The 18,141-nt window shown below is 43.1% G+C and overlaps 1 protein-coding gene across 21 annotated transcripts in view; it reads right to left on the bottom strand.

Annotated features, from left to right (window-relative positions):
* The window catches only part of PARD3 (par-3 family cell polarity regulator), a 627,365-nt gene that overhangs the window by 5,708 nt on the left and 603,516 nt on the right, over positions 1-18,141 (bottom strand). For all 21 annotated transcript variants that reach the window (XM_082449617.1, XM_082449635.1, XM_082449621.1 and 18 more), the window contains 2 exons: positions 13,629-13,749; positions 3,549-3,676 (listed from right to left, as the gene is read on the bottom strand). In XM_082449617.1, the coding sequence (XP_082305743.1) occupies positions 3,549-3,676; positions 13,629-13,749 (249 nt within the window). The remainder of the gene's footprint in view (positions 1-3,548; positions 3,677-13,628; positions 13,750-18,141) is intronic.

Raw genomic sequence — 18,141 nt, 5'->3', positions numbered from 1 at the left:
TTTAGGAATAAAAAAGAAATCCTCCTCTGATTGAGAATTCAGTGTGTGGCCACTCGTGTCCCCTTCCCCCCGGTCTCATGTTACCACCTGGCTAGTGTTTCTTCCTGACATTTCACAATGCAACCTGAAGTCTGCCTATAGGTTTCCTTAATCACAGTGAGAATTTACAAACCCCTCTGGTGCGTATACATCCCTCTAATTCAAACCACCTCACCTAGCGCGCCTGATACAGAGTCTCGATCATTTGTTTTCTTTTATGCTCCACTTTGCAACTGGACTCTTTGTGTGCCGTGAAATCGTTTTGGTCTCAAATGCCACAGCAACTTGCTTAGACCAAAGTCCGCTAATTGTCCACATCCGAAGAGCTGAGGTCAAGTGTCTTTGAAGAATATCACATGTCAGAAACGGGGATTTCGCCTCCAGTTCGTGCGGGTCACAGCCCCACTCCGATCTCCAGCCTCTGGCTGAGCGAGGTTCCCTGCAAGGAACCAAGCTGTGTGCAAGGCCCCGCATTCCTAATTCCCTCACTCAGAGATGCACGTTGAGGAATTACAGTTGACCCTTTAACTGCATGGGTTTCAACTGCACAGACCCACTTATACATGGATATTTTCCAAGAGTAAATACCTCAGGACGACATGGTCTGTGGTTGGTTGAATCCATGGATACAGAGGAGTCGTGGATGGAACTGTGGATGGAACCGTGGATACGGAGGGCTGACAATAAGTTATATGCAAATTAACCCCCCCACCTGTACTCGCTAAAAGAAGTGAATGTGATGTATAGGCCGACCAGCCCCACTCGCCTAAACTCACACAGCTCTTTAGTTTTAAGATTTCTACTTTTCTCCTATCCGCACAGAATAAAATGGCTAATAGTAAGGGAGTTATAAACTACCAGAGGGAAAGTTCTGGTTCTTTAGGGAAACACTAACTGACAGCAATAGTCCCAGCAGCAGCAAGCCTCTGGTCCAAGGAATTACAGGTGCTTCTACCTGTGCTTCAGGGGGAGAGGAGGGAGAGAAGCACAGAGGAGGGGAGAGCTGGAGAGGGTTAGGAGTGGAGATGGAGAGGGGGCGCCAGGATGAAAGGATCCGTCTGGAGAACTGAGCGACTTCGGAAGGTGAGCAGGAGAAATCCGGTGCACCTGCCTCTCTCTGGTCCTCTTCCCAAGGATGGGGCCCCAGAGTCTCTCCTCCCACCAGGCCCTCCCACCCCTATCCCTCCTCCTCCCCTTCCCTAGTCCTGGCCATTTCCCATCTCACTTTCTTCTTACACACACTTTATGAGAGCTCTCCTCCATTTCTTACAAATACTCTCAAACACAACTAAAATATAAGAAGCCAAACATGTTGCCAATAAGATAAGATCACAGCCCCTGCGCAGACAACACCATCCGCGTGGGCCGTGATTCACAGTGGCCACTGCGTGGCTGGGACAGCAGGGCCACACCACGCGTGTCGGGTCACCCCCATCATCACGCTCGTCTTTCTGATGGAAGGCAAGCCGACAGGCTGCAAGAAGGGAACTTACACAGGAGAAGCTTTTTGTGTACCTTGAAGTGTTGCCCATTTGACGCTCTGGGGTGATTCAGGCGGTGGCCTTCCCCCAAGTGCTAAGGCAGCAGAGCACAGAGACCTTTACATCCATATCTGCTCACGTTCCAAATGTGAGCACCAAAGCCCTCGGGAGCAATGAGCATCACAAAATAGTGGTTTAGGGTCAGGGTTGGGCAGGGTGGGGTTGGAATTCTGGTGGAATTACATACTAGCGTGTGACCTTGAGGAGAGTCCCTTAATTTCTCTGAGTTGTTTCCTTGCAAGACGTGCTCTCCAAGGTCTTGTCTAGACCTGAACTTCAATGACTCTTGCCTAGAGTGGGCTAAATAACTGTTAGTTACGCTCCTATGTAAAAGAAAGGATACTTCCCTACTCAAAGGAGACACGGCTTTACGGATTGAGAGAGAACAGCTGAGTGATCAAGTTCCCACACTAGGCAGTGCCCCTCCTGGTACAGAGCTGCACTCACACCCACGTGGGCGTGGCTGACCCGGGTCAGTGCAGTGAAGTCCCCCAGGGCTGTTATGGTGATTATTTAACATTAAAAAGGACTCACCTTTATTAGAATCAGGGTCACTTTTATATCAGTCGGTCAAATGTGCCCCACCCCAGCACTGTTTTCCCCCAAATTCAAAATGGTCTACTTGATATAAACATGGTAAGTAGACCGTTTTCCACCCAAAATGTTTTTGTCACCTGGTTTTGAAATCGTGTTCCGTACAAACGCCTGTAAGAACTGTGATGATAGGAGTGACTTCTTTGGGGAAGTTTGGAAAGCTGAATGTTTTTAAACACTTTCATTATCTACAATACTTAGATGGAAAATGGCTATCATTTCAATGTCTTAGGGCGCCGTTACCTGAGGGCTCTCCAGGCCTTTGGCAGAAAAGCCCTGGGGCAGAGGGGCCTCCACGTGGGGAGCCCGGCAAGGAAACCCTTCTGGCTCGGCCATCAGCTAGGCAGGTGGACATCCCGGGACTCTCCGAGGTTCAACACTGAGCAGAAGCAAGGATGGCAGGACGGCAAGAGAGGCAGGTTTGGGACCACTGATCCCCCCTAAATACGGTGCCTGGAGCATTTAGCACCTATCGTTTTGGAGAACTCTAGATTTACAAGATACCATTTATCCTAGTTACCCCTGAGCTGAGCAAAGTAAAAGCTCTCTTTCCATTTCTCAGTTGAGAAATCTGTCTCCAGCCCCAGGGGAGGTCGCAGAACCAACACAGTAAGTCCCCTACATACGAACATTCAAGTTGCGAACTTTCAAAGATGTGAACCTGCATCTGGTTCCAGCGAGGAACCAGAACCTGTGCCATCAACGACAGGCGTGACGGAAATTGCAGCTTGCCCTCCGTCTCCTACTGCTGACGATCCTTCAGTCCTACCATCTCCCACCTCCTCTCCCTCCTCCAGTCTGTAACTCTTCTTGCCTGTTCACTCGATGCCAGCCCCTGCACGCCAACTGTTGTACTGTACTACTGTACTTTTCAAGGTACTGTACTGTAAGATTAAAGATGTTTATTTTTTGTCTTTGTTTTTTAGGTATTATTTGTGTGAAATGTATTCTAAACCTATTACCGTGCAGTACTATGTAGCTGATTGTGTTAGTTGGGTACCTAGGCTAACTTTGTTGGACTTATGAACAAACTGGACTTACAAACGTGCTCTCAGAATGGAACTCGTTCATGTGTAGGGGACTTGCTGTACCAGAACCCAGGTCTGACCCCTAAGCCCAGTCCTTGTGGATCAAGCCACCTCAGGTCCAGTGAGGGAGCTGCCCGGTGAAGGTGTGGGCATCTCCTGAAACACCTCCCTCCTGGTCTCCCTGCCACGTGGTAAGGTGGCCTCTAAGGAAGCGATGATTCCCACCATCTACATGCGGTTCTTCATTATCGGAGAAGAAGACAGTGCACTGGGGAGGAGGGATTTCCCAAGGGACAAGGACGGGGAGGATGGCGACGCTCGCGGGGTGCGGGTGGGGTGCTCGTACCGGGGCAGGGAGCTGTACTGGCGCTGGGCCTGCTGGAAGCTCTCGCGCTCCTCCTGCCGTTGCCGCTGCATCTGCACCTCCACCGACACCGAGTGCCGGCCGCTCTGCACCGACGGTCTGGAGTTGGGCTGCGGGGGGAAAACGCAACACGAGTCACGAGAAAGGAATTACGAACATCACAGGACCAGGTGACTATTTCCATTCTCATAGACTGACTTAGAAACAATTTGCAACTTCCGTGAATTTCTTAAAAATCAAGTGCAATTTTCTCAAGAGGCATCTCATTGATCTCGTGAGCCCCAAATACCCCATCATCCTAAATTTTAATTACGGCTTTAGAATGGTTTAAAATTGAGACGTCCACCTTTCTAGTCTGCCTAAGTGAGGTTTGGTAAATACTGACATTAGACACTAGTTTACATCCCTTGTATATACAGCAAATACAGGGGAGTAAGGCTGCTCAGAAATCTAGAAGTCACTGCCAAAAAATATACAAATTTGCTACAATAATTCACAACAGTGGGAAAGTCCAAGGGTACACACTTGAAAGTTGGCCATGCTGGTGAATCTATTCGGTAGTTATGTATTTTACTCTAGCAGCAGGATACAATGTAGCTGATGCCCCTTTTATTAAAGGATGACAGCTACATTTTGAACCAAGATTAGTTGAAACTAGGCAGTGTTCACCACGCACAGGTCCTCCAATCCACGGATGGCAGCCACATGTGAACAGAAACACTTATCAAGAGAATGAATCTGCAAGCTAACAGCTACTGGAATTGGTTATGAAATAATACATTTTGCCTTAGCTATGAGGATATGGCATTTTTACCTAGGTTAATTATACGCTACAGAGAAATTTTCCACCCTCTGGCTAAATACTTTGGTCAGCAGGTCATCTGCTCATTGCTGCCACTGACCAAAACCAGATATTGGGTGATACATGATGCTGGGCCCCTGTGGATGCTTTAGCTTCTCACCATCAGCGTTTAGCTCACCTTCGAGATCTGGCCTTTTGAAAGTAGCTCCACTCAAAATAGACAACGGTGCCTCTAACTTTACAAAACAGCTGACAATAGTTGATCATAGCGTCAATGGCAGTCACTCTTAAGTAATCCTTTTAAGTGCTCGCCGACCTCTGCCCCCTTTGTGTTACGCAACATTGTGCAATAGGCTTATTCTGAATGAAGACTGTTATAAACAAGTTATTGATTTTCTTTTAGAGTTGAAAGCCAATGAGAGACTTGGGCTCGATAATCATTTTCTGAAATCATATGAGTCTCAGCATTCATCTGGAGCATGGTAAGATAACACGTGGGTTTGTTCCTTAAAGAGTGGCTCCTCTGGTTGGCTTTCGTGCGAAGAGAAAGAAAGCAATCTCTATTGTCCCCTTTCTGCCTAGCTAGCATATCCCATTTGTTGGTAAGCAATGATGAGGCAATACGCAGGACAAAATTTCAAAGCATATGTGCATCATCAGCGAGCATATTAAAAATATCCCGATACAAAAATAATGGGTGAAGAGATTAGGCTTTACAATACCCCAGTCTCTACTAGTGGATGTTTATAACCACACGCCTTGGAACAAACGTGTGTTCGGAGACCCACTCCACAACCCCGTTCAAGTAACATCAGTGGTGCCTTCAGCAAAGAAAACACATTGCCGAGTGAGCTCTGCTTACACAAACAAAGCATGAAGCAATTGTTCATCAACAACATTAAGGAGACAGACAGTTTCTTCCATGACCCTTGATGAGGCTGGCCCCGAACAGCACTGAGCTGATCTGTTATCGGTGGGGAGCCCGGGGAAGGGCGACTGGACGGGGAAAGGGAAGCAAGGAAATACGCCTTCAAAAAGAACCCCATTTTCCTTTCCTTTACACTCAGTCTAAGCTACACACATGTGTCAAACAGTCTTGAAAGACCTGGCATTCTGCTGCAGGATTTAGTAACCAGCTTTTCAAGCTCACGCCGTTCTGTGACATGCTGCTTGTGGAGCTGTGAAAAGAAAATGCAAGGTCTTGTAGAGAGTTGTTTCTCCCAGAGGCCTGAAAATTTGATTCTGACGGAGGAAAAAAAAAAAAAAGTTGAAGGGCTTTTGCTTCCGCTACTGTGTGTTTTCTGATACTGTTTATCAGTGGCACATCTGGTTGGATCTGGATGAACCCCAGCGATGAAATTATCATGGGATCTGAAGACTTAGAATGAGGGAATGAGTTTGGAATCAGCAAACTGAGATATTTCATTCTGTTTGCTCACTCTGATGAAATACAAACCTCAGCCTTACTATTAATATTTTACTCTCTTTCTCTTTTCAGAGCATGCAAAAGAGTAGGTTATTAGAAAGAATCACCGGGACTTCCCTGGTGGCACAGTGGTTAAGAATCCGCCTGCCGATGCAGGGGACACAGGTTCGATCCCTGGTCGGGGAAGAGCCCACATGTCGTGGAGCAACAAAGCCCGTGCGCCACAACTACTGAGCCTGCGCTCTAGAGCCCGCACACCTCAACGAAGAGTAGCCCCCGCTCGCTGCAACTAGAGAACGCCAGAAAGCCCATGTGCAGCAACGAAGACCCCACACAGCCAAAAAAAAAAGGAAGGAAAGAATCACCCTTATTTTTAGGATGAAAGTTGACTGGGCCACAGATTTCAAGGAAGATTGTGTGCATGACGGGTCCAGAGCAACAACGAGAGAAGGTCGTCCTGGCAAGTCTTCTACTTGGCCTGAATCAAAAATAACCTGATTCATGATTTCAATGAAGATCTCATAAAAACGTAAATTGTGGGAACACTCTTACCACCGACAGCCCCGACTTTAAGATACTGTGGTTTTGTGGTTTTCGTCCCTACGGCAGAAATAGAATAACGTATCTAGAGTCCAAAATCACAAAAATAAAGATAGAAATGAAGAAAGAGATCAGGTTTAACCCCAGAGAGAAGGGCATGTTTTCAGATAAAACAGCATCAGCAACTACAACAACAAAGCAACATCTTTACAGGGAAACACGCAGGGAACATATAATTGTAATGATTCCAGAGATTCACCAGACAGCAAGGCAATAGCTCAGCTTTAAGAGTGCAAATTATAAATAACCCTGGCCTTGTGTGTGATGAAACTGGTGACAAGCAGCGACCTTTTAAGTAAAAAAATAGCCCAGGTTGCCAAGGCCATAATAATGACAGAGGTTGTAAGACAGAAGTATATACATGATTATCTCTTACACAATACGCTGGAGAACCACGATACGTGACTGCCTTCATGGCTTATGTTTAAAACCACAAGTGAAAATGATGCAGGTTGCTTTTGTAAATGAGCTGCAAAGTACTGGTCTTTATTGTGATTATGAAGAGATATGATTTATATTATATAAAAAATTATATAAAGCTTCAAAAGCTGCACAATTTTGATATCACTAACGTAGAACAAAATATTGAAAATATCTTCTGTACAGTGTTTCACTAAATTAAGTCCTTCCGCATTTCTCTCCATTAAGTAAAAATCATCCTTATTTTTCCAAAATAAAAATAGACAATACAAAAAATAAAAATACAAACCCCAAACTGTTAATAGACTAAAGAAAGAACAAAAATAAATGTGTACTGTACAAAGTTTCAGTATTAATTTGAACTAGGCGGTATTATAAGACTTTTAGAGCTTCGTATAAAAGTGTGTGTGTCTCTTATGAAATAAAATTCATTAGTTTTATTAACATTTAATACTGTTTAAATAATCTAATTTTTCTTCATACAGATAAGAAAAAGAGTACGTATGCATATGTGTGTGTGCACTTGTATACATTCACACATACACATATATGTAATAGTCTTATGAATGAGAATTTAGGGTGGGTTTTCTACTTAAATTATGAATAATAAAAAATTTCAAGTTTTCACATATGTCCAGGGCATGTAGAGAAAACAAAAATAAAATACAAGAAGTTTCTGTGCTTTGGATGAAAACCTATGATGAAGATGATGATGATGATGACACAAAGAACAATGATATCCCTTGAGATTTAAAGTCCTTATTTTAGCAATTCAAATGCACTGCAATCCTAGTATGAATTCCCCATTCTGATAACAAATAGTCACTTACTCATGTTAAGAGTGTAAGCTGTTTACTCTGTTTAAAAGTGGCCATTGCTAATATTGGTAATAATGATTTTCTATAGAGGACTTACTGCCAACCTCTAATCCAAATAAAGTTAACTTTTGTCTCTAGATCCTGTCCTCCCTGCCCTCCGCTCTACCCATCACACACTGTACTTACACAGCTATCGATTGAACTCTGTGGGTTCTGAATGTTGAAAAGCTTAATTGCTATTAATGATGTGAGTAATGGTAGAAAAATTGCCACGCATACCAATTTCCCTCATCAAGATTTTATAAATATGTGTTTTGGTCTTAACACACTATTTGTCTTCTTCTCATCTTTCCCAGCCAGGGTTCGGATCTATTTTCCCATCTTAATCAGCAAGGAGGTTGAAAATAAAGGAGCAGTCCTCCAGTGTCCCTCACTGATGGGTGGCAGGCAGCCTCATGCACTTCACCACCCGAGGGTTCTGTGGGTAGAACAGCCCGCGGGTCATGGAGGCTTTGGCTGGGTGGGTGGGTCATGGGACTCCAAGAAAAGGGTCTATTCTGCAGCAGCACAGAGACACCCTTGCCATAACTAAAGGGCACCCCTTTGCTGCAAGAATGGTTTCCTCCAGGTGGATTTTCAAGAGAGGTGATTGCCAGCCAATTTGAACTGGAGTAACACTACACACAGCAAGGCTATCCACTGAGAAGGTATTTCTTGAGTCCAGGCGTGGAGGCCCATTAGGAGGAAATGACAGCAGACACCTCTGAAGTCTTCAAAAAAGGAAGACAAAAAGAGTAGCATCATCTCCTCAAATCCCCCAGGTCCAGGGAAGGCAGTCTAGGGGTGCAGGATGGCTGTGTAGTGTGACTGGCCCTCTTACTAAAGCAGGCAAGAACCTAACTGGGAAAGGGGAGTTGCTAAAAGTCCAAGGCAGGAAAATGGAGAAAGGGACAGATTTTTTTTATTTGTTTAAGGACAGACAGCTAGGAAGAAAGCTTGGGGGAGAACAGGATATTCATATCGCGGAGGATCAATTTTCTGTCTGAAGGACTAAACTACTTTCAGTCACTACCCACCCAGGATGGAAAGGATTTAGCAATACAGCTATTAAAAGCTCCATTATCCCATCCATCAACAGTCTCAGCCAGCAAGTCTGCTTGTGGGCAACACTCAGGTATCTGTAAAGTTTTAACAGCATACTGTACTTAGGTCTGCAGCCTGCAATTTAATTCTTTTAAAAGCAACACTAAGTTCTGTCCATATCTGAGCTCTGTGATAATAACCCTAACCTCAGCTATTGTTCCATTATCTTAAGAAAGATTTACAGCAACTTGCTGCTTTATTTATGCTGCACCTGGCACTGCTTTTCAGGAAGAAGTTGCTTTTTCTTCTTCTTCTTCTTTTACTCAGCTTGGGAGAGAATTCACTTCAGTTATGGAGCTAAGGAAATGTCCTGGGCCTCTGCTCATCGAAGGACCTTTTGTGCCACAAATCAGCTCCCTCAGGCCCAAACGTTATTTTGAACAAAAGCCCAGGGACAGGTGCGTACTGTTCTGCTAGAGTAAAAGAGAACATTCTGAAAATGGATGAGTTGAAAAGGGCCACTTGGAAGAATTTTCTGCAGCATCTCTCTCTGTATGTAAAGTCATTGGCTTGGATATTTTTCTAAATGGTACATCTGACTGCACTTCATGTGTGGGCATTTCTGACCAGCGGGACAATTTCAATTAATATAGTCTAAGCTGTACACACAGCTTGAAGATGGGCTTGTGGTTCCTTAACACTAAAATGATTACAAATAATTCCAGTGGGTGAGATCATGGCCTCATCCTTTCCAAACACAGTGAGCTTTCAAGGTCAGAATACATACGGGAAAAGAATCAAGATTCCAAGATATTCAAAGCTCATTTTGTAAAACAGATAATAAAAACTATAGGCTACGTTACATTTTGAACAACTGAGCAGCTCTTAATAAGGCAACAGTGAGAATTTGTATGAAAATTAAGACACTGAGTAGAATTACAGTCACTTTACACTCATTTACATGATCTGCAGAATGGAGAGTACACAGCAAGATCCCAATTGTTTGATAAACAAATAAATAAATAAATAAATGGAGAAGGTCAACTTCTGACGCACAATTTAGGAAATTATTCCATTCCCAAGGTAATCAGCCTGTCATCCAAATAATTCCCCGCTCAATCATTACAGGAAATGATTATATAAGCCAAGTTGCCCATCTGAAGTTGCTACGGCATTTTGATACACAATAATTTGGCCTATGACCTTCAGTAGTTGAGTTTCCTAATGTACAAGACATTCTCAAACATTTTTTTCCCAACATGATTGCTCATATTAAGCAGATAACATAGAAACATGTGCCAAAATATTCATGCCCCGCATTAAAAAAAACTTATAAAGAAACCTAATGGACCAAACGGTTGCCACATCTCCTAGCGCAAAACTTCTAGAGCTAAGAAGGAGGAAATGCTCATTTAGCCTCCAACAAACCTGGAGATCTTGCCTGTGGATATGGATAACTAACCAGAAATAATTCCAATTAATTTTAGTTCCCAAAGATAGATTCCTCTGTTTCTCAAAGTTATATATTTAAAATATCTTCCAACTTCAAAGAGGTGTTCTTTCAAGCTTTTTTGTGCCCACCCACAATCAATTTGGGTGTGGCTCTTCTGTGTTCAACAGTCCCTGCATCCCCCTCTCAAGACTGTAAAAGCATGCCTTTCCTTTGTATCAGCTCCACTGTAGGATCCTAAGGGCATTCTTTCTCTGTTTTCCAGAACCAAACACAATAACAGAACATAATCAACACTCAAGAAATTTGGTGAGTTAAATGATTAATTACGGACTAAAACATGCTGGTTGGATAATCCACATTCCCTGGTAAAGTAAAATGGCACGACGCTGCCCGTCCTGGGCTGGACGAGGAGTGAAAAGCCCTTGGAAGGCCTGGGCTGCTAGAGTTACGGGGTGTGAGAACCATTTCCATATGCAGCGGCTGTTTATCCCTTCAGGTTGCCACTGGCTTCATTCTTCCTTTCAGCACCTTTGTGCAAATACACACAGTTAAGGATGTTTACCCCGCAACACAAAAGAAGCCTGCTTTAGGAAACCTAGCAGGACTAGGTAGAGTGATTAAGACAAACAACAGAAGTAGATGAACATAATTCCATCCTGTTGCTACATGGGAATGACTCAGTTTACTTGATCATCTAGAAAAATAACCTAAATATTATTAATAGTGATATTGTTGCAGAGGACAATTAGATTTTCACACGTATTAAATCTGTTGTACATATTTTATAACCTCCCAAAGTCAGCTACTATTGATTTCCTGAGTTTTTCCTCCGGGATGCCCGTCTCATTGCCTGTTCTAAGGTCCCATCTTCCTCACTTGAACCAAGGTGAGGTCCTTCAAACTGGGATGGCTTCTCCAATTTTTCCTTCTTCTTCTTTCATTTGCAAAATGAACCTTCCACAAACTCCAACTTGATCAGCAAAGCCCAGATCAGAACCTTTTCTGGCTTTGTGTGGAGTGTACTGAGGGTGCTGGATTTTCGGACCAAAAAGAACCTCAGCGATGATCTAAACTCTGGAGCAATGCTTCCCAGAGCTGACCATCCTTCGAGATGATGTGGAGGGCTTATTAAAATACAGATTCCTGGGCTCCACTCACAGAAGTTCAGATCCAGTAAGTCTGAGGCAGGGCCCAGGAACCTGCACGTGTGACAAGCTCCCAGGAGAAGCTGAAGGTGCTGGTCCTTGGACTACACTTGGAGAAGATCTGACCCACGGCACCAGCCTCTGTATTCAACCCAAGGAGCTCTACTGACATCTGCTTTACTCTACACCCCCAGATTCCTCTTAAATGTTCATTCTAACAAAAGGTTTAGTAACTGACAATAAGCTACTCTAACCCCCTTGGTTTACAAATAAGAAAACTGAGGCCTGGAGAAAAAATTTAAAATTATTTTTTATAACCTGGCTAGTGGGCCGGCATTCTGTCTTGATATCATTTTTGTTCAGACTTTCAATCTAGCATTGAAGGCTCCTAGAACCTTCCCACCTTCATCTCTCCTTCCCTACAATCTAACCACACTCGGGTCTATGTCAGCCTTTTCTCACACCATTCTTCGTCTGCCCCTACTCTCCCAAATATCGAGTGTAATCATATTCCCAACACGTTGAACTGAACTCAATACACTTTTTGGGCCCTAATCACTCCTCCACTTCAGGAACTCACATGCATGGATGGGACACCTTCGATCCCAGCATCATCCAGATTTTCCTGGACTCCAAAAATACACTCTTTTGACCGCAGCCTCCTAAGCTTTATAACCCTAGACTGCTGGCACCCCCAGCTCCACTCCCAGCAGCCTCCCAGGCTATCAGAGCAGTACTGACCACCGCTTCATCCCGTGGTGAATACCGTTCATCCCCGAGCTGTACTGACCACCCTGCCCACACGGGGCAGTGCTTCACCAGTATCCTCACCAGGCTTGCCTTCCTTGACTTTCTGCCATGTCTGTCTTGCCAATCCTCATCACAGAATTCATCTAAAAAATTATTTTTCTAAACAACAAGGTCCTACTGTATAGCTCAGGGAACTCTATTCAATATCCTGTGATAAACCATAATGGAATAGAACATGAAAAAGAATATATATGTATAACTGAATCACTTTGCTGTACAGCAGAAATAAACACAACATTGTAAATCAACTATTCTTCAATACGATAAATTTTTTTTAAAAAAATTATTTTCCGGGACTTCCTTTGGTGGCGCAGTGGTTAAGAATCCGCCTGCCAATGCAGGGGACACAGGTTGGAGCCCTTGTCCGGGAAGATCCCACATGCCCAGAGCAACTAAGCCCATGCGCCACAACAACTGAGCCTGTGCTCTACAGCCCACGAGCCACAACTACTGAGCCTGCGTGCTACAACTACTGAAGCCCGTGCGCCTAGAGCCCATGTTCCGCAACAAGAGAAGCCACCGCAATGAGAAGCCTGCGCACCGCAACGAAGAGGAGCCCCCGCTCGCCGCAACTAGAGAGAAAGCCCACGTGCAGCAACGACGACCCAATGCAGCCAAAAATAAATGTTAGTTAATTAATTTTTTAAAAATTATTTTTCTATTCGCAGTTCTCAAAGCATTATTGGCTATGGTCACACTATCATGTTGACTGGACTTACTAATACCCTCAGTTAGATTTTCCTCCCTCAGGCAGCTTATTTACTCATCTCTAGTTGACTCTCTCTCTCAGGTTTCCAATGAAAGCCTTCACAATTCCCATCATCCTGAACCCCCAAATCTGCTCCAATGCCTCCCATTCCCAGAAGTGACATCATCTCTAAGGCAAAACACAAGATCAGAGCCCAAGTCTGGGGCTAGATTGGGAGGATTAATTAGCCTGCGACACTGTGGAATCTGGACTTATCTTGGGGGCATTGAGAAGCCATTCAGAGCGCTGCTGTAGAAGGGTCCCTCTGGCGGCGATGGGAGGGAGGACTGGAGATGGGCTAGAGGCTGAGACCTGGCAGGGGCTCAACAAATGCACACAGGAGACGAGGGAGAATCAAGAATCTCTAAATACTGTACTTTGCGTAGAGTAGATACACCATAGACGTGTTGAACTGATTTATTCAGGCTCTGAGAACTCTCAGAAAAATGTATATAGAAAAATACTTAACTAAACTTTAAAAAAATGCATAGTTGAGAGTCAGAATACTCCTCTCTGCCTTGTCATCAGGCAAATGAAACCTATTCTGCAGCGGACAGATGGTGCAACAAGATATAAAATGAAATTAGCAGTGATGAAACCCAGATGGAAATGAGGAAAAGGTCAATATACTAAAGGTCAAAGGAATTTGGCTCCATCTTGTCTTGTTTCATAAAGGTCTGAGGTCACAGTTCAGTGGCTTTTACTGCAGGGAAGTTGCAGGACTTCCTACAACTGTGCCAAGGCACCAAACACTCACCCAGGGTTGTTCAAAGCTATAGGTACGTCGCCGATCTTCCACATCTTCATCCTGCTTTGCTTGCTGAAATTCTTGCCGGAGACGCTGTATCCGATCATGGTTGCTAGGAGTTGATCTGTTGCTAAAAGACAAAACAGGCAACAGTGAACACCCTTCAGAAATACAATCTGTGGATGGCAGTTGCTAGGAAAAAATGGCAGCTTGCTGTGAAATGGTGCTGTTTGAGAGGAAGAGAAATTTTAAGACAATATCTAGGCATTTGAAATATGTTTTCATTTTGTTCTCATGATTAAGACTTACTGATGTGATCTTAGACAGATATTCAAGAGGGCAAGTGGTATTTTTAGACATTCCTTTTTTACGCAGCTCTTTAAAAGCCTCATTTCCTCTCGGTAATCTGGCAAGGTGTTGGCAGCAAAAATTTTTTGGAAAGGACATTGCATGAAAAGTCGGAAATACCAGGGTCCAGTCCTAGCTCCTCCAGCTTCTTAAAGTAAGACACTTAATGTCTCTGGGCTGCGGCTTCTTTATATATAGGAAGTGCACATAAGAATCCTTTTTGCTCTAAATATCATAGTTGTAACAATCAAGTGACACAACACCATACGATATAGACTCACAAACGTGCAGTATTACTTTCATAATGCCATTATATGAAGTTCTTATTTATGAGTTTTCAGACATCTATACACAAAATCCAACACTCACAGTATACATGAAAAGCATTTTAAAAACAACCTCAGGTGGTAGTTTGATTGAACCAATGAGTGCATAATAATTTTACCTTCTTTTTTTATAGCTTTGAATTCTGTTTTGTCTTCACAGAAAGCTTATAAGATAGGTGCAGAAGGTAGTATTTCACACACACACACACACACACACACACACACACACACACACAAAGGTAGAAACTGCCATTCAGAGAAGATAAGTAACTTGTTTAAAGTCTCCAGTCTTTCTCTAGCCGGTGGGGAATGTGAGACTAGAATCCAGAATTTTCTGGCCACTAACCCAGCCTCATCTCACTATACCCTGTTGTTTCATTTAGTAAAACACACAGCAGACACCAAAGCCCATCCCCTATTAAATTACATACATATTTAAAACAGTATTTTGCAAGAGTAATAGATAAAACCAAAATCAATCTTAAATCTCACAGCACTTTTGGTGGATTCCATTCCCTAAGCACAAAATTACATCCAATCCAGACAGCTATTCAAGCACATTAGGTATATAGTTTTCCAACAAAACTTCAGACTTCTTGAGGACAAGAACCAAGTCTTATATTTATCACATATACCCCTCCAAGCTGCTGGCAGAATGGGAAGCTGTCAGCCAATAGGAGGATGGGTCCCTTCATTGAAGACATGTTGCCCTGGTGACTCAGAGTGGATCTGAGTTCTTTTGGCTGCACAGCCCCCTGGGTAATGTCATTTGTGAGAGGTGGCCTGGAAAGAGAAAGTCTGTCAGAGGAGAGCCTATAAAATTCTCAAACTAACATGTCTTTGTATAATTTCACATAGTTTCAAGAATTCCAAAGGTTTGAAAATCTCAAATTGAAAATGATCACATCCAGGACCATAACATGAACATCTTCTAAGAAGAGGGGATTGTCTTTCATCACTTCATCTCCTCGGTGGGTTCCTATCACCCTTATGTTTCTATCAATTTCATGAGAGCCTCTGGAATATCCTGTCGATACATTCAATTTGATGATTTTCCCAGTCAATGAAAACTTGTGTTCCCTTTGTTCCTCTTCTGATAGATCTTTAGATCTTTGGAACTGATCAGCCAGAGAATATGGAAAGTTAATCTGTAAAATGTGCTAGTTGACAACATGAAGCTTCCGTCTACATATGGGTACCACTTCAAACTTCCCCTCCACACTCCTGAGCCTAGCAGGGTGTTATTCCTACTGGCTTTTAAATCATATATACAGCATATTATCTTGTCCCAGCAGATACATTTTCCAGATGGAACGCCCAATCCACAGAACTCCTCACTCTCCATGTGAAACTGTGATCGTGTAGGTACGTGGATAGATTCATAAGACAAAGGCTAGGAAAGTGAAAATTCATTCACCTCACTGCCCTCTTTCCAGCTGTGACTCTTTTGTCCCCTGCATACTTCACAGATTTTAATAGGGGGATTGTAGGAGGCTTGCCTGGTGAAATATTTTACAAGTCTTAGTAGAAATATTTCCCTATTATTTTCATGTAGCACAGACAGTTTTAACCACATAATTATTAGGTCCATGAAGTCCTAACAGTTGGTGAAAACGGACCTCTTACTATTTGTGATTACCTGAATGCGCAGTCTCCCAAAAAAGTGATTCAGTTATACGTATACTTGTATCTATTCTTTTTCAAATTATTTTCCCATTTAGGTTATTACAGAATATTGAGCAGAGTTCCCTGTGCTATACAGTAGGTCCTTGTTGGTTATCTATTTTAAATATAGCAGTGTGTACATGTCAATCCAAAATTCCCAATCTATTCCTCCCCCACTACCTTTCCCCCTTGGTAATTGTAAATTTGTTCTCTAAGTCTGTAAGTCTGTTTCTGTTTTGTAAATAAGTTTTTGTATCATTAAAAAAAATTTTTTTAGATTCTGCATATAAGCGATATCATATGATATTTGTCTTTCTCTGTCTTACTTCACTTAGTATGGTAATCTCCAGGTCCATCCATGTTACTGTAAATGGCATTATTTCATTCTTTTTTATGGCTGAGTAATATTCCATTGTATATATGTACCACATCTTCTTTATCCATTCATCTGTCGATGGATATTTAGGCTGCTTCCATGTCTTGCCTATTGTAAACAGCGCTGCAGTGAACATTGGGGTGCATGTATCCTTTTGAACCATGTTTTTCTCTAGATATATGTCCAGGAGTGGGATTACTGGATCATATGGTAGCTCTATTTTTAGTTTTTTAAGGAACCTCCATACTGTTCTCCATAGTGGCTGTACCAATTTACATTCTCAGTCTCACAACAAGGGAAGTGGACCCAGGTCCTTAATTTTAAGTTCTGGTGACCTTCATGCTTCTCATAGGACAAGACAAGTTCTGGAAGTCACTTCTGACCTTATTTCCAAATCTGAGCAGCTGGCGAGACCACTGTTTCACTCTCTTTTCCTTGCTTCCTTTCTTCTTATGCTCTAGAGGAAGCAGACTGACCTGCCTAAGACTAGCAAAGCACCCGAGGGTTGAAGGCTGCAGTGGTTTTCTGGTGGATGGAGATTTCCAAAGACTGGAAGCCCATAAAGAATCCTTGGGGAATAACAGCTGGCAGTCTGCAGGTGAAACCCTGGCTTCTAGAGATGGAACCACTGCACGGCTTAGTTCTGCCTCCCAGGCCAGACTCTAAGGGCCAATAGCTCACATCTGGATTTCTGAAGCTCCTGGTTACCTCTTCTGCCAAGAAGGCCAAAGGAAGTTTGAAATATTCATTAGCATTCGTGACGAATGCCTGCAGACCCCAATCAACTTATATTTGGGTTCATTGCCAACTTGAAGTTGCTCATTATTTTTTTTTTTTTTTGGTGAGGAATATAAGAATGATATCACCTAAGTTGATCAGATGGGTGAATGAGACAATAAAACTCTTAATGAGGAGTCAGTAAATCATAATTTACCAATAGTGTACAGAAAGGAGGGATGAGGATGGGAATGACAGAGATGCTTTTTGGGTAAAAAATATCTACACAGTTTATGTCCAACATTAGCATTTAGCCTTTCTTACACATTGGTGTTTATACACGTGCACACACTCGTGTGTGTGTGTGTGTGTGTGTATTTTAAACTAAATGAAGAGGGTTTTGGTCCCGTAATGATCTGGGATTTTTTCTGATAGGGTCAAGAAAGCGTACATTGGATCACACACTATGGAGATCCCTAACACACATGTACAACCTAACCCTGACTTAGACGGAACCTAACTCTTTCCCATCCAGTTACCGTGGGAATGTACTCCCTCCTATCAGAGGTAGATCACACAGAGTACTAAGTTTTAAAACCTTCAGACTGGACTCCTGCGATGTGCTTCACAAGCAAAAGTAGCTGAAAACACCAATCCATGCTAACTGCAGCCACAATCTTATTTGTAGATAAGCATCTGAGCCTGCCCTGCATCTGTGCTGCACAGGTGCACTGAATGAGGAAAGAAACTTCATAATCGTGGCTCTCACCACTAGACACGTCTTGTGTATGAATCTCATCATCCAGAGTGCTTTTTCAAAAATGCTGATTGAGACTCATCTTGAGATTTTTCTGAGTCAGCCTGGCTAGTGCAGGGCCCAGGAATCTGCATGCATTTGAAAGCACTGCAAGTGCTCTATGGGCAACACTTTGAAAACAAGGCCTGCAGGCTTCACAGTTGGGACAAATTCCAATGCCTGCAGGGCAATTAACTAAAGAGTGAAGGAGACCCTTCGTGCGCTGGAAGCATGAAATATGTTCTGTGACAACTGGGAGAAATATGCTTGGTCTAGAAAGGGAGGCCCTGACTT

This window comes from Balaenoptera physalus (genome assembly GCF_965194825.1).
Source record: "Balaenoptera physalus genome assembly, chromosome: 2".
NCBI lineage: Eukaryota > Metazoa > Chordata > Mammalia > Artiodactyla > Balaenopteridae > Balaenoptera > Balaenoptera physalus.
This window is presented reverse-complemented; position numbering and strand designations above follow the sequence as displayed.